This window comes from Protopterus annectens, chromosome 3.part0 (genome assembly GCF_019279795.1).
Source record: "Protopterus annectens isolate FY-2018-M chromosome 3.part0, PAN1.0, whole genome shotgun sequence".
Lineage (NCBI taxonomy): Eukaryota > Metazoa > Chordata > Ceratodontiformes > Protopteridae > Protopterus > Protopterus annectens.
The window spans coordinates 1175152603-1175179867 of NC_056731.1; the positions used below are offsets into that span (position 1 = coordinate 1175152603).

General features: G+C 37.0%; 1 protein-coding gene across 2 annotated transcripts in view; it reads left to right on the forward strand.

The window, feature by feature from the left end:
• Positions 1-27265, forward strand: part of MMP16 (matrix metallopeptidase 16) — a 1817877-nt gene that overhangs the window by 714098 nt on the left and 1076514 nt on the right. For both annotated transcript variants that reach the window (XM_044065394.1, XM_044065395.1), the window contains one exon: positions 10686-10808. In XM_044065394.1, the coding sequence (XP_043921329.1) occupies positions 10686-10808 (123 nt within the window). The remainder of the gene's footprint in view (positions 1-10685; positions 10809-27265) is intronic.

The window sequence follows — 27265 nt, forward strand, 5'->3', positions numbered from 1 at the left end:
GCTTACTCTAGCATTTGCAGTCTGAGACAATATGAACAAGCCATGTATAATGTTTCAAGGAGTGATCTGCAGCGATGGTGGTCAATACAAGGTTTGTCATTTGTAAAGTTACAGGCATAGGATGGAAAGACGACTGGTGTTATGTCCATGTTTCAATGTATGCAGCTGTTAATGGAAAGGAAAGAAATGTGAAAAGAGACTACGGAAGAAGAATGACTGTCACTGCCAATAATAATTAAAAAAAAACACTTGGGTAGGTACCTGCACACAGATATTGATAATGCTCAATGTTAAATTCATTTACTAACACTATAATATTCATAGAGGATTAAAATAACAAGAAAGTTCATGAAAGAGAAACAAATCAAATGTGCTTCATTTTGCGGCAGGGAATATGTATTATATGAAACCATTACCAAGATGGAGTAGTGATTATGAAAACTACTGCCTTATCTTGGCTTTGTTTTGTTTTTCCCCAAAAATAGCATTACAGGAAACATGCCAAATGAAAGAGTGAAGTACTTATAAACAAAGATATCTGGAATATGGAAATGTGTTTGGAGGAAAACATAGTAATTTTATGAGTTTGCAGATGCCTTGGGTTTGTTTCTGTTTACTATATCATTAGCAGCATTCAAATTACATGATATTAGCACATATATTTCAGAAATCAGAAACATTTCATACATTGGTGCTAAATTGCATGGGAAAAGTGTCCTGTCCTGCAGTACACTGATAATTTTGTCAGCTTTTATTTGTTAAAAAAAAAAGTTGGTAAGTACAAAATGACATAGTTTATTGGATCACATTCCAAGAACCTTTTTGCAGAGCTGCAAGGATTTTCTTTTTAAAGGCAGCACTTTGCCAAAATGCCATGCAATGCATTCTTTACATTATACTGGAAGACAATCAGTGGAATGGGCCTGGAACCCTGACAGGTAAGAATAGACAGCATGGCTGTCATTTTGGAATACGAATGTTGCCTATGTCTACCCAGGTTATAAACAATATACATAACATTGTTCATAATATAGTAAAATAATGAATGGTATTACATGTCCATGCTATAGTCTGAGACTCTGTGATGGTATATCATGATTCCTAAATCCTTCCTAAATATTATGGCGAGAATGCAAGGGGACAGTAGTTAATGCAAATATGTGGTATACCATGGTATAGTGAGGAACAGAGACTGAACAAATGCACCTGGCAAGCCTGCCTGTTATGTTGAGGCAGAAAATACTAACTGTGAAACTGTCATCATGGGAATTTGCATCAGAAATGGGGATTAAGAAACTAATGCCTTTTTGAAGGCAGTACTGTATACATATGAACAATATTCATCAGATGATACATATTGTTGGTGTGGCATTGGCATACATAAAAAGCACAGTTACAGTGTTTGATGACAGGTGTGTACCCAAAAAGACTGAATGCTGTAATTAATCAAAAGATGCTTCAACAAAGTATTAGTTTAAGGGTGTGCACACTTATGCAACCAGCTTATTTTAAGTTTTTTAAATTTTTTTATATTTTTCCCCTAACAGATTTGTTTGTTTTTCAATTGAATTGTACAGGTTATACGTCACATTAAAGTGGGAAAAGTATTGAAATAATTTATTGTGGTCTCATTTTTTTTATATTTTTTATATCACAAAAACCTGGCATTTTAACAGGGGTGTGTATACATGTCTATATCCACTGTAACTAATCCAGTGGTCAAGACCTGCCATTGGTAGCTATAGCGAGACAGAAAAAATGATTACATTAAAATACTAACCCCTTTCTGACTGTATATCAATGAAAAAATACATTTAAATGCATTTCATTTAAAAATATTAGATGTTTTACACAGAGATAAGAAGTACCAATGCAAAGTCAAAAACATGAAGGTATTTTTATCTGTGAACAGTGAAAACAAGTACCTTTATTAACCATTTTAATAATGCCAACTTCTCATAACTCTGTGTCTACCCAAATTAACACAGTGAACATTCAAAAACATATTAAATTTTAAAACTCTTTGAAATCTTGTTATATGGCTATTAAGACCTGTAAACGGGTGGTCTGTCCTTCAGATCTTAATTTTAAGCTTACGCTTGCTAAATTTGAACTAACTGACCTTGCTAACTTGAGGTTCTCAACATGGAAGAACTATCTTTCTTTTATGCCTAAAGTGATATCTGATGCCAAACTATTCATCTCCCCATTTTATTTCCTGACCACAAAACTGAGAAAGAAAGCCTACTCCATTATCTTGGATGTGCACAAACAACTCAGACATACTTCTCAATTCTAGAGATTTTCACAGAATGTCCAGATTTTTGCACATCATATTTTTGATCTATTTTTCATAAAATTGTGGTTTTCTGGCAAATCATTGGTTAATCACTGAGGGGTGGAGTCAGAAAATAATGAAAGACATTTGAGTTTCAGACTTCATACCATTCCAAAATTTCATACTAATACAAAACCTGTTATTCTATCAACTTTCAAGGTTTGTAAGAGTAATATTTAAAAATAATCCCCTTTGTCCCCCCATTATTTATGACCATATCCATATTTCTTCCTCTAAGAGGTTAAGAGGTGTGAACTCAGGTACTATCTTGACAGAACTAAGTCTTTCAAATCTTCAAATCAATTGTTCATTTCTTATGAAGGTATGAAGAAGGGACAACCTATGTCAAAACAGACTATTTCCAAATGGTTATTTAAGGCTATTATTTTTTGTTATACTCACCACAACAAAACTATTCCAGGCAGGAGCAAACACTGACTACCTGGGCCCTGGCTTCCTCTATGGATTTTTGGAAAGAGTTGGATTCTAAAAGTATTCTAGAAGCTGTTTCTTGGTCCTCTGTACATACTTAGCAGAATACTTTATTCCACTCTACTAGGATTAGAGCCAAAACTGCCCCTTGGCTAACTAAGCAAACAAAAGAAAAAATGATCCTTAGAAATAAAACCTGGGCTAAATGGAAAGCTACCAAATCTCCATCTGACCATCTCCTCTACAAACAGTTAAGAAATACTACCAAGAAAGACACTCTTAGAGACAAAAAGGAATTGTATCTTCACCTTCAAAAAACTACACAAAATACCCCTCAAAATTTTTGGTCAGGTATTAATAACCTTCTTAAACCAGGACATTCTACTACTCCTACCCCCTCAGGATTTAACCCTAATACCTCTACTCAGATCCCAGATGCCTTTAATAACTACTTTACAGAAGCCATTCTAACACTAGCAAACTCACTACCAACACCTACTGCATCCTCACATGATACCTCTCCAGCCTCTACTAATGTCTTTCAAATCCAACCTGTCGCCTCTTCTATCATATATAAGCTTCTCTTAAAACTAAAACCGTGCACCCCATCGGCTGACCAACTCCCTTCTGAATACTTACAAATTGCTGCAAAAGCTATCTATCACCCAATATCTATTCTGATAAATAGGACCATCTCGGAAAGGAAAATCCCTTCAGTTTGGAAGATATCTCACATAATCCCCCTTCATAAAGGGGGCCCTTCTTCTGAATTATCCAATTATCGTCCTATTGCCTTACTGTCCCCATTAGCTAAGATAATGGAAAGGTGTATACACAAACAATTTCTTAACTACCTTCTTCAAAGCAAACTTCTAGCTGACTGTCAACATGGGTTCAGGCACCATCACAGTACTACAACTGCCCTTCTGTCCTTTGCTGACTCCATAAATAGAAATCGTAACAGTAACCTTCTCTCATCTGCTCTATTTATAGATCTATCAAAAGCTTTTGATATGGTTAACCATAACATACTCCTTGAAAAACTTAACAACCTCGTCTTAAGTTCACATACTTTACAGTGGTTTAGAAGCTATCTTGAAAACAGACAACAAGCAGTTCTTTGGGAAAACAACCTTTCATCTTTACTCCCAGTAAATGTTGGTGTTCCACAAGGATCTATCCTTGGACCCCTTCTTTTCTCAGTATTTATTAATGACCTATATTTGAACGTACCACAAGCAACCTGCATCCAATATGCAGATGACTCGACATTGATCTGCTCTGCCATAAATATTCCCTCGCTCCAGTCCATCACCCAAACAACCTTTCATAACGTTGAAAAATGGTTTATGCAGCACTGCCTCCTCCTGAATCCCAAAAAAACAAAGCTTCTTCTCTTTACCCCTACTAACAAATCTCCTACACCTCTCTTTACTATCACCTCAGATAATTCTACCTGCATTAACCCTGACAATACCACTCGACTATTAGGTGTAACCATTGACAACCATCTGAACTTTGATGACCAAATTAATAGTACTATTAAAGCTGTTAATAAAAAAATTGGGACACTCTACAGAATTAAACCCTTCCTTACCCCAGCAGCTAGAAAAACCATTGCACAGACCCACCTGCTCTCCACCCTTTTTTATGCTTCGGCTATATATACCACACTATCCAAAAATAACATCAATAAACTCTCAACCTGTTATAACAATATAGCTAGATTCATTAATGCAACTCCCCATAGAACTCACCACTGTTATAACCTGAAACAACTAAATTGGCTAGAACTAAATAACCACCTACTTTACCAACAACTACTTATCATTCATAAAACTCTTCATTTCCCTGAAAATACTCCAAGCCTGGCTAGACTTATTTCTCCATATAAGAACCTAAACACTCTTCGGTCCGCCAACAAGTTTCTAGTATCCATAACTAAATCATATAATAAAGCTGGGGATGCACTATTTTCAAATTCCATAGGGAAACACTGGAATCTAATCCCTCAAGATATAGCTTCTCTACAGTCCACCTCTCTGTTCAAAAGACAAATCAAAGCACACCTTACTTCTCATTGGCTATGTCCCTGTACCAATCCTGATTGAAAATATGTCTCAATACGCCTTATTATTCTTCCTTCCTGTCCCCTTACTGGCCCTACCTGAAGCTTCTGGAGTCGAGAGTTGAATCCTAAGGGATGCCTATATTCTTATTAACCTTAGTATGTAGTTCTTATATTTGCTGTATAACTTGACTTAATATTTTTTTCAATGTTATAGATTTCCTCTCTTGTACCTTGTATAAATCTATTAAGAAAATTGTTATAAATCACTGTAATTTTATCTATACTGGAGCTTTTCTCCCCGGGCCTCTACTGTAAACGGATATATGTCCAGCTAGACTAGCCCGGTCAACAAATGTAAAATAAATAATAAAATAAATAAATTTTACAAATCACTGTAAGCTTGTTTCATTCTCCAGGTCCAAGTTAGGCTTTGATAGGACTATTCTCCAAGCGCTCTTGGACTTTTTTCTTTCCACCTCCCAAATGTAGTAATTTAAGGTAATCCACCCCTATCGCTAAGGCTATTGCAGCAGTGATCAATATTTTGACCATAATACAATTGTGTAAGTAAACTTCCCATGACAGTAGATGTTTGAATGATCACTGTTGCAGCAGCTGCTCCCTGCCTCCCTCGATGCACCGTGTTTTTGGTGTGTATTTTATGCCAGGGTGTGAACATTTATCTTCTGCTGTTTCCGACATTGTCCTTTCAGGGCTCAATCTCCCTATCGTCTTTCCCTCTGTCTGTCAGCATAAAAACTGTGAAAGGCTTGGCACACAAACCTGTCTTTTGGTCAGCTCAGTTTTGGCGCATGGAAGGTACCCTGGAGGTTTGAAGATTGTGTTATATCCTTGGCAGAATATAACACATGTAGCTAAGGCTACTGCAACAGTGATCAGTACGATGAACATGATGTGCTTCGGGATAAAAGCAGTACTAGAACCAGGGGAAACACATGACTTTATAATGTATGCAGCTAGTCATATCTGTCTGCCTCTCTTCCGATATATATATATATATATATATATAGATATAGATATTGATACAGTTACGTAGGTATAAAACACCAGATAAGCACTCACATGGGAAAGAAGTCATGACTAATCAGTATTTATTAAAATAAATCAAAACAGGTTTCACTATTTCACACAGTTTAATCATTTGCATAGTTGCCTCCAATATCTTAACTGTTTTTATATATATATATATATATATATATATATATATATATATATATATATATACACACACACATACACTTCTCAACTGTCCACATTTTTGCAGAATGTCTGTTCCTTGTAAAATTAGTTGTTTTCCGTCAAATTACTGAGGACTGAAGTCACTAAATAATAGCATACAGTTTAGTTTCAAACTTCATAGCCTTCAAAAATGTGTGCTAAGACAAATCCTGTTATTTTATCAACTTTCTAACTTTATAAAAGCAATATTAAAAATCTGTCCCTATGTTTGGGCCTCTCCCCCATTACTTAGGCTTTGCCCAGATTTCTTGTTCTAAGAAGTTGAGAGGTATGACGTACAGCAAGCAAAACTAGGCTACAATGCTTTAAACCACAACAATATTCAGAAGACTCTAAGCACTTGGAAAAAGCCCACAAAGACATCTGGATACACTAAGAATATATTTAATAGTCACGCCACTTGGTAAAAAATAAAACTCTTTAAAATATTCCTTCGGGTCACAGAACATACGCATTAATGCTTTAACAGAGTAATGAACAGCATTTTCCTCTCCCAACAGACTTCTTCAGATGGAAAATGCATACTGAGTAAAGATCTCTGCATATATTCTAATTGCTTAATTAGAAAACCAATTTAATTGGCAGGGCATTAACTATCCACCATTTTGTGTGAAGCAATCATAAAAGAAGCTAAATGTTGTTTAAAAACACTGACATATAAATAAAGACACAAATGTTTATCTAACCACATAAAATAGCTGTCTACCATCAAAAAAGAAGTACTTCAAAATAACGAACACAGGTAGCAGTTCCAACACTAAAACGCCGAGGCGCACCTTTAATAATTAGGAGTTTTCACAGGTTCAACAAATAAATCTACCAAACCAAGAACAAAAACAGTAGTGTTAAAGCTCTTTTCGTCCGGATATTATCCAGACTTCTTCAGAACACTGTTTACATTAAAGATCTGGTTTAAAAAACCCTCGTTACATGACATCATCAAATGGGCATTGTTATTCACATCCAATTTCTTAAAAGAACCATACACACAGTTTTAAATAATGCCCAATAATTTCTTACCCTCATAAAATCCATAAAAATCCCATCAAAAAAACTTAAAAATGCCTATATTCTTATACAAATGTTCAATAAAATCTTGTTCAAATACATTTAAAATGAAGTTCAAATACATTTAAAATGAGAACATCTAGCTGAATGCAAATTTATCTAAGGCAGCTATTTTATGTGGTTAGATAAACATTTTTGTCTTTATTTATATGTCGGTGTTTTTAATCAACATTCAGTGTTTTTAGGCAACATTCAGCTTCTTTTATGATTGCTTCACACAAAATGGTGGATAGTTAATGCCATGCCAATGAAATTGGTTTTCTAATTAAGCAATTAATATATATACAGAGATCTTTACTCAGTATGCATTTTCCATCTGAAGAAGTCTGTTGGGAGACGAAAACGGTGTTCATTACTCTATTAAACTGTTAATGTGTATTTTCTGTGACGCGAAGGGATATTTTTAAGAGTTTTATTTTTTACCAAGTGGAGTGACTATTAAATATATTCTTATTGCATCCAGAAGTCTTTGTAGGCTTTTTCCAAGAGCTTAGAGTCTTCTGAAGGTATGACATGTACCTATTTAAACATGAGTTCAGGACAACATATTAGATCATTCATATTTAAAGAGACATACATACCCAAATATATGTATGAAATTCTATGTACATATTTTCATGCATATAAATCACAGTATGTATTTTTTCACCAGAATCAATATTCAGAAAGACTGTAATACACATAAATAATAAGTGTATAACAGTCAAATTTTATTATAATCACAGGAATTACAACAGTTTAAATTACCGGTACGTCATTTATAAACACCATCAACAAGCCTATGCAGGTTCATTGAGTCCCAAAGGAAATAAAGCCCCGGTCAGTGTAACCCATCTATAACCCTCCTATTTAGTAAGGCATGCGGATATAATTTTGAGCATAACTGGCCAGGTATATGCTTGTCAATAACAGTGAAAGTAAACCTATCTCCCTACTGTTCCAAACCATGTTTAACTTCTACATGTCTGGTAACTTAAATGCAAAGCCGTGCATTCCTTGTATGACCTCAGTGACTAGGCTACATGAAATGAGCTACATAATACACTGAGCCAAATAAACTACCTGGATAGTATCCAATCTTACTAAAATATGTATGTCAAAAGCATCCCGGCAGGTCTTAATCGTAAAGTAAGTATTCCCTTTTACAGCAGATATGTCATAGAACAGGGTAGAGAATCAGATGTATACATACCAAAGATTTCATCAATATTTTTCCCATTTTAAAACTAAACCTGAATTCACTGGTAAGGAGGGAAGATAAAGCATTATTACTTAGTAATATATTGACTGATGGTATTATATGAGTTGATAAATATTACCTACACATTGCTTCTGTATGTGCCTGTAAATTGTATTTTAGAGAGCCTGTAGGTTATGTAATCTGAACCAAAAAGACCAGATCTGTTTATGGGTCTAACTTTCTATTTTATCCTGTTAATGGTGTCTATACTGTAACCCCAATGAGCAACATTTATATGTAATTGTAAATCTGTCTGTCTGCCCCGTTTCATAAACGAGTTAAATGATTTTCTTTGGAAAATAAGCTGGCAGTTTCCACTTACTGTCCAAATGGTTGTCAGTGTTGTCAGTGTTGGTAATCAGGCATAGTCCTTTCACCTCATCAAAACGGTGCTGCTTACCATATATCACTAATGGGGTTCAAGACAGTTATATAATATCCATATGGTTATTGCCCGGTCTACTGAGAGCCAGAGACTTTGAATCAACATCAGTATTTGCTAGAGAAACAGCAGTTTGCTGTATGGTCATTGAGTCGATATGTATAACTCATCACAGTTATAAAGTTATTTATTAGTCCAACATTTGGAACATTTGGGTGGGAATCTTGATTCAGTCTTTTACTAAAAACTGCAGTTACTACAGAAAAAAACTTCAGTACTCGTGGCTCTTGCTTTTAAACATTGTGGCAGTAATAGCTGACAGGTTTATTAGTAATATAGTTTAGAACACAGATAACATCTGTAACATTTCCAGAACTTGTTTTAAGGAAAATATAATCATAACTGTAACATAATATGCAGTTTTGACAAATGGTTACACACACTTGAAACACCAAGGAATTACAAAGTTAGTATGAGTTTAACTTTCTAATATTACATTTTGATCACTGTTCTATGAAAATAATGCAGGAGTGGTTGTGACAGCTTGATTTTACAGAACATCCAGAGTCAGTAAATGACACATAAAGCTACAGGATAGCCAACACAATTTTTCTTATATGCGGATTTAATAAAACATAAATACCGTAATACTGGGCATTACTGTAGCAGTTGATTTTTGGAAATATAAGCATATCTGCTCAACCTTGTGTCCTGTAAGGAACTGACAATAAGAGAGCATGAATACATTTTCAGTGTACTGAAATGGAATCAACACAATTCAACAAGGTAAAAACTTGCAGAGAGAGTCATATAAATATGGGGTTATTCCAAAAACAGTGCTGAAACATTTAAAAGTTTGGTAAGAATTAATCATTTCAGAGAAAATAGCTGATATATGTAGTTTGTTTGTGTCTTTTGGCTTTTCCCGGTTAAGGGTTGCCACAGCGGAGCATCAGTCCGCTAATGATTGGCAGTAGAGTTTTACGTGCTGGCTTGCCAGGCCTAACGCACAACCTTCAACGAAGGAACGCCCGTTCACGCATGTCGCCACACAGAAAATGCTCTAACTGAGAATCAAACGGGCAACGTCTAACTGTGTATCATTGTGAAAAGGTTGTGGGATTCATGGCAAGGTATTTTAAAAATACATGACAAAAACATAAGCTTACCCTAGCTCTGGTTAACAAATAAGTAGGGTATTAGATTATTGGGATTTCTTTTCTTCTCCAACATGTAAAAACTACACAAGTTTGGTTGAAAAAAAAATGTAATTTTGCCAGATTCTTTGCTTATCTGTTTTGTTCATAGGATTTTGTCTAAACAACTACTATCCTAAATTATTTACCATTGTCTTTTACCATATATATTTGCTACTGTTTATTGGATGTTTCTAATACTGCTGTGTCATTGTGTGCATGTGCATGTCTTTGTGAAGCAAAAACTAGGTAAATATAGCAATTACAAATAGTCAGCACTCAAGATGATAGCTTCAGTCAGTAAATAATGTTGATGCTGTAGTTGCTGCCCTGGTGTTAAAACAAAATCCCATGGTTAATTGTTCTCTCAAACTCAGTTTAAACAAAGAACTTTGTAACTGCATAAATGACAATGGGTAGTGGAATAGCTATCTAATGTGACCCAGACATACATTATTGTTTGTATTACTGGGTTTGTAATGTGATTATGCTGTGTAATGTAATGTCATTTGATTTAGTCTAATCTGTCTTAAATAACTGTTAAATCCTCTGACTGAGAAGGAATAAAACATTTTACTTGTTCTTCATTTATTTGAGATCAAAATATACTCTACACACCACATTCACAAATTGCAGTTTATCATTTACTGACTTGGATGCATATTAAAAATTTACTCTTTACTGCTACTTTCATACAGCTGGATGAAAAGGCCTCGGTGCGGTGTTCCTGACCAGATTACAGACCACTCCAAGTTTAATGTTCGAAGGAAAAGATATGCACTGACAGGACAGAAGTGGCACCATAAACATATCACATACAGGTTGGATATTTGTTCTCATTTTAAGTTAAGGAAAAGCTTATTTTTAGTATAGAAGGGGGCAGCATAATTTCACTCAACTATGATTGGCTGGCTACTTATCTGCAATGTGAATTTATTGATTTAATTTCTAAATAAATGACTATTTGTATGAAGATTTTTCTCTTATTGTTTGCTACAAATGTATTGTGAAGCTTGACTCTGCCAGTCTGTTTTCCTTAAAGACTACTGACTCACTTGTCTAAAAGTGATGATCCTATAATGGGTCAACGTGACCTCCCTCATGGATCAATGTAACAAAATGATCATAGAATTTGGGATTAACTGCCTTACATGTCCCTTTTGCCATTCTCTAATTTGTGACATATGTTCTTTTAAAAGCTAATGTGGGTCTTATGTTTTAAGAGTGTGCTGTATCTATGGCAGGGCAAAGGGAGGTGCTACCATGTGTGCAAGGTCCTAACGGTATGGCCTAGATTTCAAAAAAGTAGCCAGTCAGGTGTAAATTCGGTAACTGCATTCATTTAAGGTGCTGTGCTTGGATCTACTTTAAGATCGTTGTTACAGTTTCAGAAAGGTTCCCATTTTTTAGAGGACCTATTCTGTGAAGTCAGGAACAGTTGACAGTGTCTATGCCACCCTCTTTCCTTTTACACACACACGCATATACACACACATACCTAAATAAAGTACTTACCTTTCTACATCCCAATAGTAGGAACAGTTGAGAGCATCTATGACACTATTCTCAAACTCACACAAACACACATGCATTACACAGGTACACACATGCATGCGCACCACACACACACACACACACACACACACACACACACACACACACACACACACACACATGCACAAACATACCTAAATAAAGTAAGTACTTACCTTTCTACATCCCAATAATAGGAACAGTTGAGAGCATCTATGACACTATTCTCAAACTCACACAAACACATATGCATTACACAGGTACACACACACACACACACACACACACACACACACACACACACACACACACACACACACACACACATACACACACACACACACACACACACACACACACACACACACACACACACACACACACACACACACACACGTAACTAAATAGATACATGCATACACACACACGCATAAACACACTCATAAGTACATGCATACATACATGCAAACACACACACACACACACACACACACACACACACACACACACACACACACACACACACACACACACACACACACACAAACACACAAGCACTTGCTCATGCACACACACACTTAAATAAACTAAGCACTTAACTTTCCACATGCTGGCAGTTGTGGGTATATTGCCTGTAAAAAAAATCCTTAAAAAATAAAAATAAAATACATATTCCCTCATTCACTCCACCACACTAACAAAGTTGACTCTTAGTCCTTTAACTTTCCATCTCAGGCTGTCTCAATCACCTGAGGCAGCCTGAGCCAACAGGAAGGGTTCTTTGCTTCTTCATGCAGCAGCCCAGTGGGATGCTTTTGAGTGACATTTCTGACATCCTCAACAACATAATGAAAGTACTCCACATATTGGCAGACTAAGTTTGCTGCCAGGCTGTTTGAGGTACAAGCCAATTTTTTTCAGTCTTGGCTTTCATCAGAAGTCTGTGTATGGGCAGATTTCCAAGAATCTGTTGCAGTGACTCAGAATGTCAATTGAGTCAAATTTCTATCATTAATAGTCTTTTTTTAACTGAAGAGGCTGCAGCCCATCAGCCAGTACCATGAGCCACCCTGGTGCACTACATATTTAAACATTAAAGATTTGGTGCTAGCTGATCCTATTTCGAGTTATTAAACTATAAAATGTGATACAGGTGATTCAGTGTAATGTATCAGTGCACATAAGTAAGAAGGAAGCCATGCATTTCATATTGCATTCACTGAAGTCAAAAATGCATTTGTCCATAGTATGAACATAAAAAGCCAGCTCTCACATTTCCACTATTCTATAATGCCATCAATGGTTTCTATTTGCAAAACTATATGGACTTTATTATGCACAGGAATAAACCCACTGTGCTGACTGATGCAGCAGTGCTGCAGATGGTCAGCCTACCATAATTTCTGAGATACCTCTGCATTCTTTATCAGTCAGTACATTATTTTGAACTTTAATTGACTTTTACTTGTATAATACCATCAATAACTAATTTTTCACTGGCAAAGTATTGAACTGGGATTTGAGCTGAATGGCCAGGGCTGATGAGTTTCTCTGGTAAGTAAAACTTAGCAGTTCAGAAACTGGGCTTCAATGAACCCTTAATTATTACTGTTCTTCAGGACCTGGGCTAAGATACAAGGTGATTTACTGAACATGATGCTCACTCAGCAAGTTGTTGTTCTCAAAAATGTGATGTGGAACTGGCATCAGTATATAGCTGAGTATGATCTGTATTTGTATTATTAATTGATTAAACAATAAAAAGAACATGGTAACATTGACTGCTGCTGAACAGAGCAGCTACAGCAATGTTATATACTGACATAAAAGTGCACAACGTCCACATAGGTTGCAAGCTATGCTGCTAAGCCTTGCTTGTACTGTTAAGCTACAGGTCGCATGCTTTTCAGCACAGCACTGCAGAATTTGTTTGAGAACTGTACATACTCCCACTACCATGACCAGCTTGTATATAAAGTGAATTAATTGGATTTATAGGGCACCATTTCTCTGGAGACACTTTCCTGGTATTATTTTTTATGGAAAAAATGGTAATAGGGTTTCTTTATTTTAAAATTAAAAAACAAACATATGGCCCATGGTTGCCCTCTTCACAGTACCTACGTCAGCATTGCCCTATAGGGGAGATAGAGTTCAAATGGAGAGAGGATAAAATCAATAAGCAAAGGAGAGTAGTATTGCTGGGAATGAATTCATCCTCAAGTATTGGTGAGTACCTTCATGAGGTGGATCCTGTTTTTACAAAATCTAACCAAGACAACACTGATATATAGACTGTGTTTTATATAGCATTTTTCATGGACAGAAGTAGGTAAAAAAATAAAAAAGATGTCCGGGTACACAAGTCCCTGGATAAAAAAGTGCCCAATCCTGGTAGGTGCACTGGTGCCAGGACTGGAGAAAATGTAATTGTAGAATCTTTTAGACATTGCAACATTCCTACAATGGGGTTACACCAGGCTGAGGGGAAGGATGGCCTCCCTGCTGTAGAAGGAATTAGTAGTCCATAAAAAACACAAAAAAATTACAGGCCAAAAAAAAAAAAAAAGAACCATAAAGATAACAGAGTGGCTACTGAAGATAAGAAAGAAATTATGTATTCTTACTATTGCAAAAGAAGCCCAGAATTTGCAGATGGAAGATATTCAAAAAGATTAAGAGAGAACATAGAGGAAAGAAAATTACTTGCACAAGTATAAAAGCTTAAAATGCAAGTCTGTGTTCAATAATACAACAGATCCATGAAAAACATTATATAGACCAAGAAACTTTAGGCCTTTTGGAAAAGAAGCAACTGAGTAAGTGCAAAAATGTAAACTACAAAACCTAGAGATTTTTGAAAGGTATAAAAATGAAACATGGATATGGGAAAAGATCTGATATGGTGCAACATTTATGCAAAGGAGAAAGCCAAAGTAATCAATACAGAAATGCAGCTCCAAAGATTCTTGAAGAGAAATGCAGGCAAAAGCACTCAGATATGGACAATTTTACAATACAAGAATAAGAAAAAAAGGGGGAAGTAGAAAGGTGGATCAGCAATGGAGAGGTTAAAAAATAGAAACCAAGCTTATGGATCACCTGCGAAGGGAAGGTTTTAGCATTGAAAATCTAACTCTGGTAATGTCACAGCATGACGGAACAATGAGTCCCCAAATTAAGGAGAAAGAGGTAAACAGGAACCATCTGATCACTGGCCACATGATGATACTCTGGAGTCTTTAGCAGGAAGCCAGTACAAAAGTTCAGTTGGAGTTACACATCAAGGGAAGGAGTAGGGAACAGTGGCAACTCTGACGCAGTCAATGTTGTAGAGTGATAGGCAAGTGAGTTCCCATATGAACGAGCAATGAAAGGCACAGAATGCAGCTGAAAGGAATAAGTCAAAGGAAGATATTCTGGGACTTTCTGTGGAATGCTCACAGGAAACAGAGAATAATGGATGTACTCTTAGTTTAGAAAAAAATTATCCAAGGGAAGAGTTGCTTGATTTAATAGAGATGAATGTACATATTAAGATCAATAAAAGAAATAGATTACAGAAAGTCAATAAGATCCAAGAGTGCAGTGTGAGTGAATGAGTGTGAGTGAATGTGCATGTATCAGGAGTGGCATATGCAAAACTCTTTTCACACAAGACAAATGGAGGCTGAGGGAATCATATTCTGGATTATAGGAAGCAGCTTGCTAAAAGAACTAACCTTAATTGTTTACCCTGACTCCAAATATTCACACGTGCTAACTGCCACAAATTGAATATGCATTTGCTTATTTCTTTTAGTCATGTATGTATTTTTTAATTATCATTTTATTGTGTTATGAGTTATTCAGAAGTGATAACTAAGTAATGTAATTAATTATAAAAATTGTATACAACACTTTAGAATAAAGTTGATAGGAAATTGGGGTTGCTGAATTGAAGTGCTTTGCTTATATTGAGTTTATCCTTTTGTTAACCAGGTTATTCCCACCAGGCTGGAGACTTTTTTTAGTGGATACTTGAGGTGGCATATCTACTACTGCTGGTGAAATGTGGATAAGGCATCAGGGACCCTCCCCTACTTCTGATAGGTGCCGTGGGATCTTTTACATCCACCTACCACCACCTCAAGCAGATGTGGCCTCACCTTAAGGTGTCAGCTGAAGTTCAACATACTCAGGAGTGCACTGCAATGTTAACAAGCCAATCACCTGGAGTGGGAATAGAACTCTTATCCTTCTGATTTTCCAACAGTAAAGGGGAATGCACTACATGTTGTGCCACTAACGCTACTTGTAAGATGATGAGTAAATCACATGCTTTTCCTGTATGAAGACTAACGTCCAAGGCAATAGAAGATGAAATAAATGTTTGTTTTTGAGTCAGATGATTGTACCTATAGCAAGTATATTTGTAGAATAAGTGATGCCTGCAACACAATGTACAGTACACTGAAATTATCTGACCACAATGGAGTGCTGAACTAACCTGGTGACAGTAGCTAAGAGTATTAGTGAAATACATGGCATATGTTATATTGTTACCCTAGCAATTTAGTGCTATAAAACATATACAACAGCTGGAATACCCACAGAGACACCTTAATAAAAGGATACAAGGCCTAAACAACATGTCCTACGTGGATAAACTCAAAGCCTAGTCACTATACTCAGTGTCCTACAGACTGTTAAGAGGTGATTTGTCTGGCATCCTCAGGCCCAATGCGGATGGATTTATTGCACACCAGCAAATCAAAGGGCATCTGAAGTACACAAGTCTATAGATTTGCAACTTCATCAGAATAGTTTGTAGGGACATGTATATCTCGCAGAGGATACCACTGCTGTAGAATGGACTGCCTGTCTACATAAAATTAATTTCATCTATATCCAAATGCAAATTGCATCTATGTATGAGAAACAGAAAATTTACCTCAGGACTGCCCATTGTACTATTAATGGACAGAGGTAGATCCTAAATGCTTCAGCCCATGCATGAGTCTGCTCAAATTATTTATAGTATGATCCCAGAAATTCTCATTGGGGTAATATAAAATTATCAGCCATGGGATGGGTAAGGCCAATCTCTAGTGAAATGGGATAAGTTAATTTGAGTACAAAACAGGAAATTGTCTAGCCTTAAAATGTCTCACAAGTGCAGTTAGCCTAAGACTTACCTATGAACCTATAAAAAATTAATGATAAAGTGCATTACATACTACTTTGTTTGTGTCTTTCGGCTTTTCCCGGTTAGGGGTCGCCACAGCGGAACTCCCGTCCGCTAATGATTGGTAGTTGATTTTTATGTGCCAAGTTACAAGCCCTGACGCACAACCTTCAACGAAGGTATGCCCATTCATGCATGTCTCCACGCAGAAGACGCTCTAGCTGAGAATCGAACCGGACAGCGTCTTACTGTGAGGTGACAACACTACCGTAGCACCACCAACACATTACATACTACTATGTTGCAATAAAGCAGGATGTACCAAATAATGCCCATAGTAAATGCAAATGTATTAGTGGGTGGAACATTCTAATTTGTAACCACAGAGAAAGATACTATATAGACTTTGATATCATCCCATCCTGCATTGTACGCTGTAATAAACTTATAGCAAGATGTAAGAAAACAGCCTATAGTGCTATTGCTCCTTGGAGTCCACACTGCCATAGCAGCATCTGGCATATGTAAGTTAATTCAAATTCATAAATAACTGTACAATATTTTAGTGTACTTCCCAGTTACTGTTCCACCATTCCATTTTTATCTTTTATTCTCTCTCTGTCGCTTCCACCCCTCCCAACACTCCCATTTCCACTAGAGCTACCACGCCCCCTTTTTTCCCTCAGGCACTTACCCTTTCAGATGCACCTCACAAAAAAAAACATAAGCCATCACTAGCATATCCCATTTCTTTTAGCAGTATCTCTGACTGTAGCTATACCCTCAAGATAACTCTAAAACTAAGGTATCAAAGCTCTGCTTGCTACACGCTTAACTACATCTAGTTTAAACCTTAAACATTGGGTTTCTAATTTTACATGAAATGTATTGCTGCTGAAAAAACTTTATTCTGATTTACTTATATTATTTTTCACAAGAAACAACTTTGTACTCTTACTGGATAATTTTTACAAGATATGTATTGTTTCTGAGAAAATGTATTCTGATTTTCTTGTTTTACTTTTTACATGAAATTACTTTGTACTTTTTTACTTCATAAATGTTGAAGCTTTTCTGCCTGTGCCTCCTCTGAAAAGGGGCATTTCCTGCCCAATCAAACCTTCCTGGTAAACACGAGTAAAATACATCGTTAAAAATGTATATACGAGCCGGGTCTTGCATTCTTGATGCATGGATACATGGCTGTATGCTCTCCCATCATCAAATCCTCCCAAATTTTTTAAATATCCACCAAATGACTGACAAGCAAAGCCTGTCAGAAAGTCAACACAGTAACATTGTTTGCATTCAAAAAAGCATGGCAGTATTGTTCATAAATGTTGTTGCATGACTACTCCATACTGACAAATGTTGTGTTGTTAAACACTGTGCTATTGGTTTCAGCGCCATGCCAATGTACTGTATTGTCATAATTATGACATGCATATTTGCAGCTTAACAAAATCATGTGCTGATTTGTGAAGTCTTGGCTATAATGAAGACAAACACACATACACACACAATAAACCTCTTTTTCCCATTTTTTTTAAATCTGAACAACATAATATCAACAGCAAAATGCAAAATATATCTAAACACAAAATGTTGACAAAACAAAAGTTATAACTGAGAAGACCTTATGCCTTTTCCACACCACTGTTGTTTTACCTCAGAATTAGTATATATAATTAACTCTTTTAAGTCCCTGGCTGCTGTCTGCTCTTGCCCCAGCATCTTTGCCTCTGTACCCAGCTCAACATTGTCCTGAACTTGCCCTAGCCAAAGCCTACCAGGTGATACAAGAACCCTTACAATCTCCAGTGGCCTCATCTACTTGACTCCTTTTCTCTGCACCCTCCATCAAGGAAGGAAGAAAGTATGTTATGGACTTAGTCCCATTTGCACAATAGGCCTCTGTCTACTATTTTTATCAGGGCCCTATAATTCGCTACAAGCTTGAGTATCCAGCAGCTTTAACCTTACCCTTCCAGCTACCCTACAGCCAACACACCTTGTCACTTATACTAACCTACTCTTACTTAGCATCTCACCTTCCATACTTCTTCTCTAATCAGCTCTCACACTCACTTTCCTACATTTACTAGATCTGCCCACTAGGTGGCACCCTTATACCATTCCCTTCACTGCCCCTCTTCTCTGTCCTGCCTCTGTAAATGCAATATATTGCTTCCTATTATCTATCCTCATCCTCATTCCATCCTTTTACACTGCCTCTCTCCCTGTCCTACCCCTGCAATCTGTTCTATACTGTACTGTTTTTGACCTGCTCATCTTCCTACTTCTCCTTTGTGCTGAAACAGTATTCTTCCCTCCTCTAACTTTCATTCCATTGGCTTCTCTGTCATTCTAAACATCTCCTACTCACGTCCTACCTCACTTACCTATAGTTACCTGTATTTCTGATTGTTTCTTCTCCTGTTTCTCCTCCAATTGTCCCTGACATACTCAGTCTCTCATCGTTTCAGTACCTGTTTACTACTCTGTATTTCTTGTACTATCCTATATCTCCTGACTTATCTCCCTTAACTACCTTAGGCTTTGGGACAGCTGCATTACACTCCAGGTGTGGCTTATTCAGCAGCTCCACCCCCCTCCATTCTGTCGCACACCCTCTGCTTTTCGATGCTGCCTGTAGTCCTCTAGGAAGTTACTTATACCCCTGTCCTGGGATGCGCCATCTTTTACTAACTTCACTCTTTTAAGTCCCTGGCTTCTGTCTGCTCTTGCCCCAGCATCTTTGCCTCTGGTAAGTACAGTCAGTGGTTTCATTATCTGGATACTTGGATGTTTGTATGATGAACAAATGTTTATTTACCTGCTGCAGTGTTTTTTATTGTGAACGAAATGCTTTTAGAATGTAATTGATACTATGATACGGATCTGTGTGTTGATCGAAGAGTTCTCTCGCTCTGCAAAGATTTTGAATTAACTAGCCTGCTGCTCCTGTTGTAATAATTGAGGTAACATTGTACAGTACATAGGGACAAACAGACTTTCCTCTCGCTCAGCCATTGCTGCAATTACTTTATCTTATGATACTGCTTTTTAACGCTGTTATGGTTATCGTTTTGTGACCCATCCAATTTCCCTTTAGTAGCAGCTATCTTCTATCCCTGTATTCCACTAATCCTGATTATAATACCTGGGTTTACTAGCCTTAGGCTGAAGCTGCTCAGAACTTTGTTGTCCATTCACCTAGCGGTGTTTGTGCCTGTTAGCAGTCTTTAACTACGGAGGTGATAACCTGATCTCCTTGTGTTTAGTGGTTGGCTTTCTTCCTGTAAACAGTAAGGGAAACTTAATTCTTAGAGTATAAGAGTTAGGTATCGGTCTGTCCTTCTACATGCCTATAGTGTGTTTATAGCCTTCACCGCTACTGATACAGTGCCACGTGGAGCTTGTCCGGCCATTCTGTGGATGTCCACTAGCTATATCATTAAAAGCCTTTTGTAGCCTTCTTGGCTATTATTAATGCACCCCCCCACGTGGAAGCTTTGTCTGAGCGTTCTGTTGATTTTAACCATCTAGTCCATTGAATGCGAACTCTCGTTCCCTGCAATCAATTTCTGATACTATGGTACATTATCTAAATTAAATTAAGTGATCTAAGCTATTGCAGCTTAAATCACTGAAATTAACAAAACTATTTAAATTAACGAAATAGCTTTAAGCCATTGTAGTCAAAACGGCTTGTTGTAACTAAGCCACACATGTGGCGCGTATTCTGAACACTCAGGAAACCCTTCATACCTGCTCATACCAAGGTACGGCTAGATGATAAAGTGCCTTACGTGTAAAATCAGCCTAAATGTACTGTGAATAATTTTTCGCTATGTAATAGCTTGACTGACCGCTATACTGAATCCACCATTGTGGTCTTGCTCAATTTGTGCATAGCCCATATGCTTACTTTACCTGTGGTCCTGCTTAATGTTCTACTTTATAATGATAGCGACTCCCTACTAGCCTCCACATTAATGTTTGAATAAGGCTTGCCCCCCAACCATAGTCCTACTTATTTCTAGTGCTTTTTTTTTTTTATCAGATCCATAGCTAACAACTATTTATAATATAAAGAAAGAATTACCTATGCTACCTTGGATGTTTGCATACAGCTTTAATTTACAATCAATGCTTGAACTGCTTTAAGGATTACCTTTTTCACAAATTTTAGTTCCTTTGCACCTAGCTTGTATGTTTATCCCAGTTGATAGTTGTAGTCATGTTTTAATTGCCTTCAATGAATTTCATATTTTATTATAATCATGTCTATAATGCCTACAGGAATTGCATTTAATTTCATTAGTAAATATGTCTGAATGTACATGTTTTTATCTCTACTATTGCTAGCTTTACTGCCTTGTTAACTGTGCTAACTCTGCTCTCTCCTCTTCATTTATCTCCTTTTCTCCCCAAAGTACCCAGCTCAGCATTGTCCTGAACTTGCCCTAGCCAAAACCTACCAGGTGATACAAGAACCCTTACAATCTCCAGTGGCCTCATCTACTTGACTCCTTTTCTCTGCACCCTCCATCAAGGAAGGAAGAAAGTATGTTATGGACTTAGTCCCATTTGCACAATAGGCCTCTGTCTACTATTTTTATCAGGACCCTATAATTCTCTACAAGCTTGAGTATCCAGCAGCCTTAACCTTACCCTTCCAGCTACCCTACAGCCAACACACCTTGTCACTTATACTAACCTACTCTTACTTAGCATCTCACCTTCCATACTTCTTCTCTAATCAGCTCTCACACTCACTTTCCTACATTTACTAGATCTGCCCACTAGGTGGCACCCTTATACCATTCCCTTCACTGCCCCTCTTCTCTGTCCTGCCTCTGTAAATGCAATATATTGCTTCCTATTATCTATCCTCATCCTCATTCCATCCTTTTACACTGCCTCTCTCCCTGTCCTACCCCTGCAATCTGTTCTATACTGTACTATTCTTGACCTGCTCATCTTCCTACTTCACCTTTGTGCTGAAACAGTATTCTTCCCTCCTCTAACTTTCATTCCATTGGCTTCTGTGTCATTCTAAACATCTCCTACTCACGTCCTACCTCACTTACCTATAGTTACCTGTATTTCTGATTGTTTCTTCTCCTGTTTCTCCTCCAATTGTCTCAACCCACTCTGTTCGCCCTGCGGGCTCACTCCGCTCCCCACCCTATCCCCAAATTCCACCCACCTCCAGGGGTCCTACTCTTATACCTATCAGACCACACCCCCTCACCTTTCCACCAATAACTATCTCATCCCCATTATCCACTCTTCTCTATTTCTCCCACACTTTACTCCACCACTTCCTATCCCTCCCACCATAATACCTTTTCCATACAACAACTACTTCACATCTACTGTTTAGTAATAATTTTATAACTACTATGGCAATAACTAAACCTTCTAACATACTCCTCTTACAAAGCTTACTCATACTCACACTTCTGCCTACTCTAACTCTAGCATACCTGCTAACCTCCTATGAGCATCTAGCACAGTCACACATCCTGTACCCCACCAAACAATTGACCACTTCCTCTCTACCCTCTCATACTGAACATTTCAACATAACTTTCACTCCCAGCTATCTACCACCCAAATACCATAGGACAGCCCACATTAGATATAACCTCCCAAATACAAGAAGACATCCTTTCCTTCTCAGTAAATATACTCAGACTACATATTTAACACTACTCCTTCCCCTAAAGGTTGGAGACATTCACCCAAACCCCAGACCAAACACCTCCACCACTACTCAACTCATTACCCCAAACACCTCTACCATCCATATACTGAAAAACACACCCAACTCACTACTAATAACTCATCTCAGCACACGTAGTATCAATAACAAAATTACACAACTCCATGCTCTCCTGGAACTCTACTCCTTTGATATTTTGTGTCTAACAGAAACTTGGTTAAAACTCATAACTACAGACAATGAAGTTACCCCACCTGGTTACAACATCTTACGTCTCGACCGTGTAGCCAAGAAAGGTGGTGGAGTAGCGGTTTTATTTAAGTCTGATTTTCAAATTACAACCTTCCACCAAAATCCTCCCCATGTCTCTAATGCTGAAATACTTATTACCAAGCTTCAGCTAAACTCTGTTAAATCTCTCTATATTATCTGCATCTATGTTCCTCCAGGCAATAACATTACTACTATTGAAAACATACTCTGTTGGTTATCTCAAAACCTCCGCCAAGAGACCATCATTCTTAGTGATTTCAACATTGATTGGAAATGTTGCAACAATAACTACCCCACTACCCATATTAATCTCTATGGGTTTACACAAATTATCACCTCACCCACTAGAATTAACAAGACCAATAAGAAAGAAGGTACCTTAGACTGGATACTCATCAATAATCAACCCCAGACCTACAATTCTGGAACCCTCCCAGACAATGTAAGTGACCACTTTCCAACCTATGCTATTAGGCTTAAAACCAACCCACATTCCAAACCCATATTTAGAACAATTAGAACCAAGAAAAACTTCAATCTCGATTTATTCTTAACTGAACTTAAAGCTTGTAATTAATTGGTCCCCATTAAAACAACTTTCCCTTGATGAAGCTGTTGATTACTTCACTGCTAATTTCCTAGCCATCCTTAACCAACACGCTCCTACCCGCTCTGTTAGGATAAAAACCAAACCTGCTCCATGGCTTTCTAAGGAAACTAAGCAAAAACTCCATCTCAGAAATAAATATTGGTACAGATCACGCTTAACTAAGAACCCCATTGACCTCCAAAACTTTAAACAATTGAGAAATGAAACAAAAAAAAGCCATAATGTCTGATAAACAAAACTACTACCTACATTCACAGCAATCCCACCACAATAAACCACAAAAATTCTGGGCAAGCATTAATGAACTATTACACCCCGGTCAATCTATTACACCAAACCCACAAGGCTCTGACCACAACAACCCCAAACAAACTGCCAATGCCTTTAATACCTTTTTCACCAAAACTATTCAAACTCTAGCCAGTCAACTCTTTCCACAAAATTCAACCACATCTAAGTCTGAATCCAACCCACCTCCTCCATTTCACTTCCAACCTGTCCCTACAGCTTTTATTCTCACCCTTATACAAAAACTTAAACCTTGCACTCCCTCTGCTGACAAACTACCTGCAGAATACTTACAGTTAGCAGCCAGATCTATTCCCTACCCCATCTCCATTCTCATCAATAGAAGCATTACTGAAGGATACGTCCCCAATCTTTGGAAAGTCTCACATATTATTCCCCTTCATAAGGGAGGAGACTCCACTGACCTTTCCAACTATCATCCCATAGCCCTACTCTACCCTTTATCTAAGGTTATGGAAAGGTGCATCCATAGGCAATTACTAGACCACCTTCTCCATAATAACCTGCTCTCCAACTCCCAACATGGCTTCAGACCTTCCCACAGCACTACTACTGCCCTCCTCTCCTTCATGGACACCATCAACAAAAACCGCAACCTTAACATGCTCTCCTCTGCACTTTTCATTGACCTGTCCAAAGCTTTTGACATGGTAAATCACAATATACTCATAAACATTCTGAAATCTCTGTCACTTGACGCACTAGCTATAAAATGGTTCCTATCCTACTTAAATAACAGACATCAAGCTGTGCTCTGGAATACCACTCTTTCTACCCAACTACCCGTTAATATTGGTGTCCCTCAAGGGTCCATACTAGGCCCACTCCTATTTTCCTTATTCATCAATGACATTCACGAAGCAGTTCCCCAAGCTACATGCACACAATACGCAGTTGATTCTACAGTTATATGCTCAGCCACATCTGAATCTGAACTTCACTTCCTTACACAGAACTTATTTAGCTCAGTAGGACTATGGTTTACAAAACGCTGTCTCATACTAAATCCCAAAAAAACTAAACTACTTTTTACACCTACCAATAAATCTCCACCAATTGACTTCACTATAGCTTCCAATAATAGCACTGTTATATCCCAGGATCTTACTACCAAACTGCTAGGTATCACCATAGACAACAACCTTAACTTTGACACTCATATTAATAATATCTTGAAAACAACTAACAGAAAAATAGGCTCTCTATACAGGATCAAACCCTTCCTCACTCCTGCAACTAGAATAACTATTGCCCGCACCCATCTAATCTCTACCCTACTCTATGCCTCTCCATTTTCACTAACCTGTCAAAAAATAACCTTAAAAAAGTAGAAAACTCCTACAACAACATAGCCAGATTTGCCACTGGTAACCCATTTAAAACACACCACTGTATTAATCTAAAATACCTAGGGTGGCTTGAATTACAGCAACAGCTAAAATATAATCAACTGACCGTTGCCCATAAAATTCTTTATCAACCTGCTAAGACACCCATACTATCTAACCTTATTCATCCCTACAATAACCTGAAATCCCTAAGATCTTCACAAAAAATCCTCATAAATATTAACAAATCAAACAATAGAGCTGGAGACTCTTTCTTCACTAATACTTTTGGGAAAATCTGGAACTTACTCCCCACTGAACTTTCTACACTTCCCTCTATTTCCTTGTTCAAAAATAAACTTAAGCTCTTCCTTAAATCACATTGGATGTTCCCCTGTACTAAACCTGACTAACCTACATGCTCTCACTACTTGTTTCAGCCCCACCTTATATGCTCTAGCTACCTGTTTCTACCGCACTGTCTCAGCTCAGTAACAATCTCATCAGAATTCAACTACCATTCTACCTCTACTACATAGCCTTACCTATTAGTATACTCTCATAAAAGTTCTAGTCTTCACGATTAGAATTTTCTTACTCAACTTCTATTCCAGTCTTACTTACCTTTTTTCCCATTCTTATATCTACAATTATATTATGTGTTTTACTATCAATCTTTCTGAACAGTTAATTGCAGCCTCATGATTAATTGTATCATGTTTAGTCAATATTTTGTGTTATATACCCTATATACCTGTAACCACTTTTTAGCTAATACTGTTTTAGTTATGATTAATGTAGTCAATCTCATATATGTACTTCTGTAGATATGTACTGTAATTGAACTTTGGAGCTTATCTCTCCGGGCCTCTAGTGAAAATGGACATATATCCAGCTAGACTAGCCCGGTCAACAAATGTAAAATAAATAAATAAATAAATAATTAGGATGGGGTTGGATTTAGACGTTGTTAGAGTCGGTCAATATGTGTATTAAGATATTTTTGATTTTTGATATTTTTCTATCAGTATTTTTTTACCGTTGATATTATGCTGTTTAGATTATTTGAAGTCCAGTCAAATGTATAAACCTCTCTGGATGTCAGACACTCATTCAAAACATGGTTTGGTCAAATTAGAACCAAAGATGGCTTTAATGCTACACATCATTATAGTCACATGGTTGTATTGGAACTGAACAAGCTTGCATGGCAGTAAGTACTTGTAAATATCTCATTTGCCCACTGTTGTGTGATATTGGATTGACTACATATACATATAGTCGTGGAAGTGTGGGGCTATAGTCATCCACATGAAAGGTGCAGTTGGTCTTGCCCCTGCAAAAAAAAAAAAAAAAAAAGTTAAATAACTGTGTGGAATGTGATGTGGTGCCGTTACTGTGTTTGTAAGGTAATTTGATGGAGGGCTTTATTTATCATTGCAAACTGAGATGACACATCATGGATATCTCAATTGTAGCATCCTCTGCTAAAAGCTGTACATTGTAACGTATGTTTGTGTGCTGTACAATCTTCCATATGAGTTGCAGAGTGTATATTTGAATCAAATTATAAAAGCAATTTATCTAATCCAGAGAGTATTTATGAACCCTCTCAGCAGTATTCAAAATCACTTAGCTTTCTAATAACATGTTTATAATATGTGTAAGATAGATGTAATATTTGATAACAGGCCATAGACTAGCCCTATCCATAATATAAATATGTGTGCCACCTCAATAGAATGGGAAGAATCAATTCATAATAAAAGTGGTACTAATGTGTAGCAGCCAGCGAGAAAGGGATGAGGAAGGAAGAAAGAAAAGGAGAAAGGGATAGCGTATTCATGTATGAACGGAGGAAATATTGTGTAATGTGGAAACCATACAAAGACCAGCAACTTGATTGCAAATGTATTCATTGACTGGGTGGCTTATCACATATCTGTTTACTTTTTTCTGTTTCAAGCTTTGCTTATCAGAAAAGAGAATGTTTTTTTTCTGCCTGCATTTCTGCATGTTATGTACAGCACAGAAGAATATTAAATATTAGTGGAAAATTTTGGCAATTTAAATTTCAGTTTAGGACATTGTCTATTTGGAAATAGAGGTCTAATATAATGATATGCTAATATGCATAAATGCATGATTATGCCTTCATCTTTCTCTTTTTACATTTTACATTTTATTACAAAAACAAAGTTTTATATTTAGTAAATTATTAGTGTCCATTAAAAATAAAATTTGCTTAATGCATGCTTTTGCAATCAGAAGAACCACTTAAGTATTTTACAAAGCCATTGGAAGATGCTGAAAACTCTACTCAA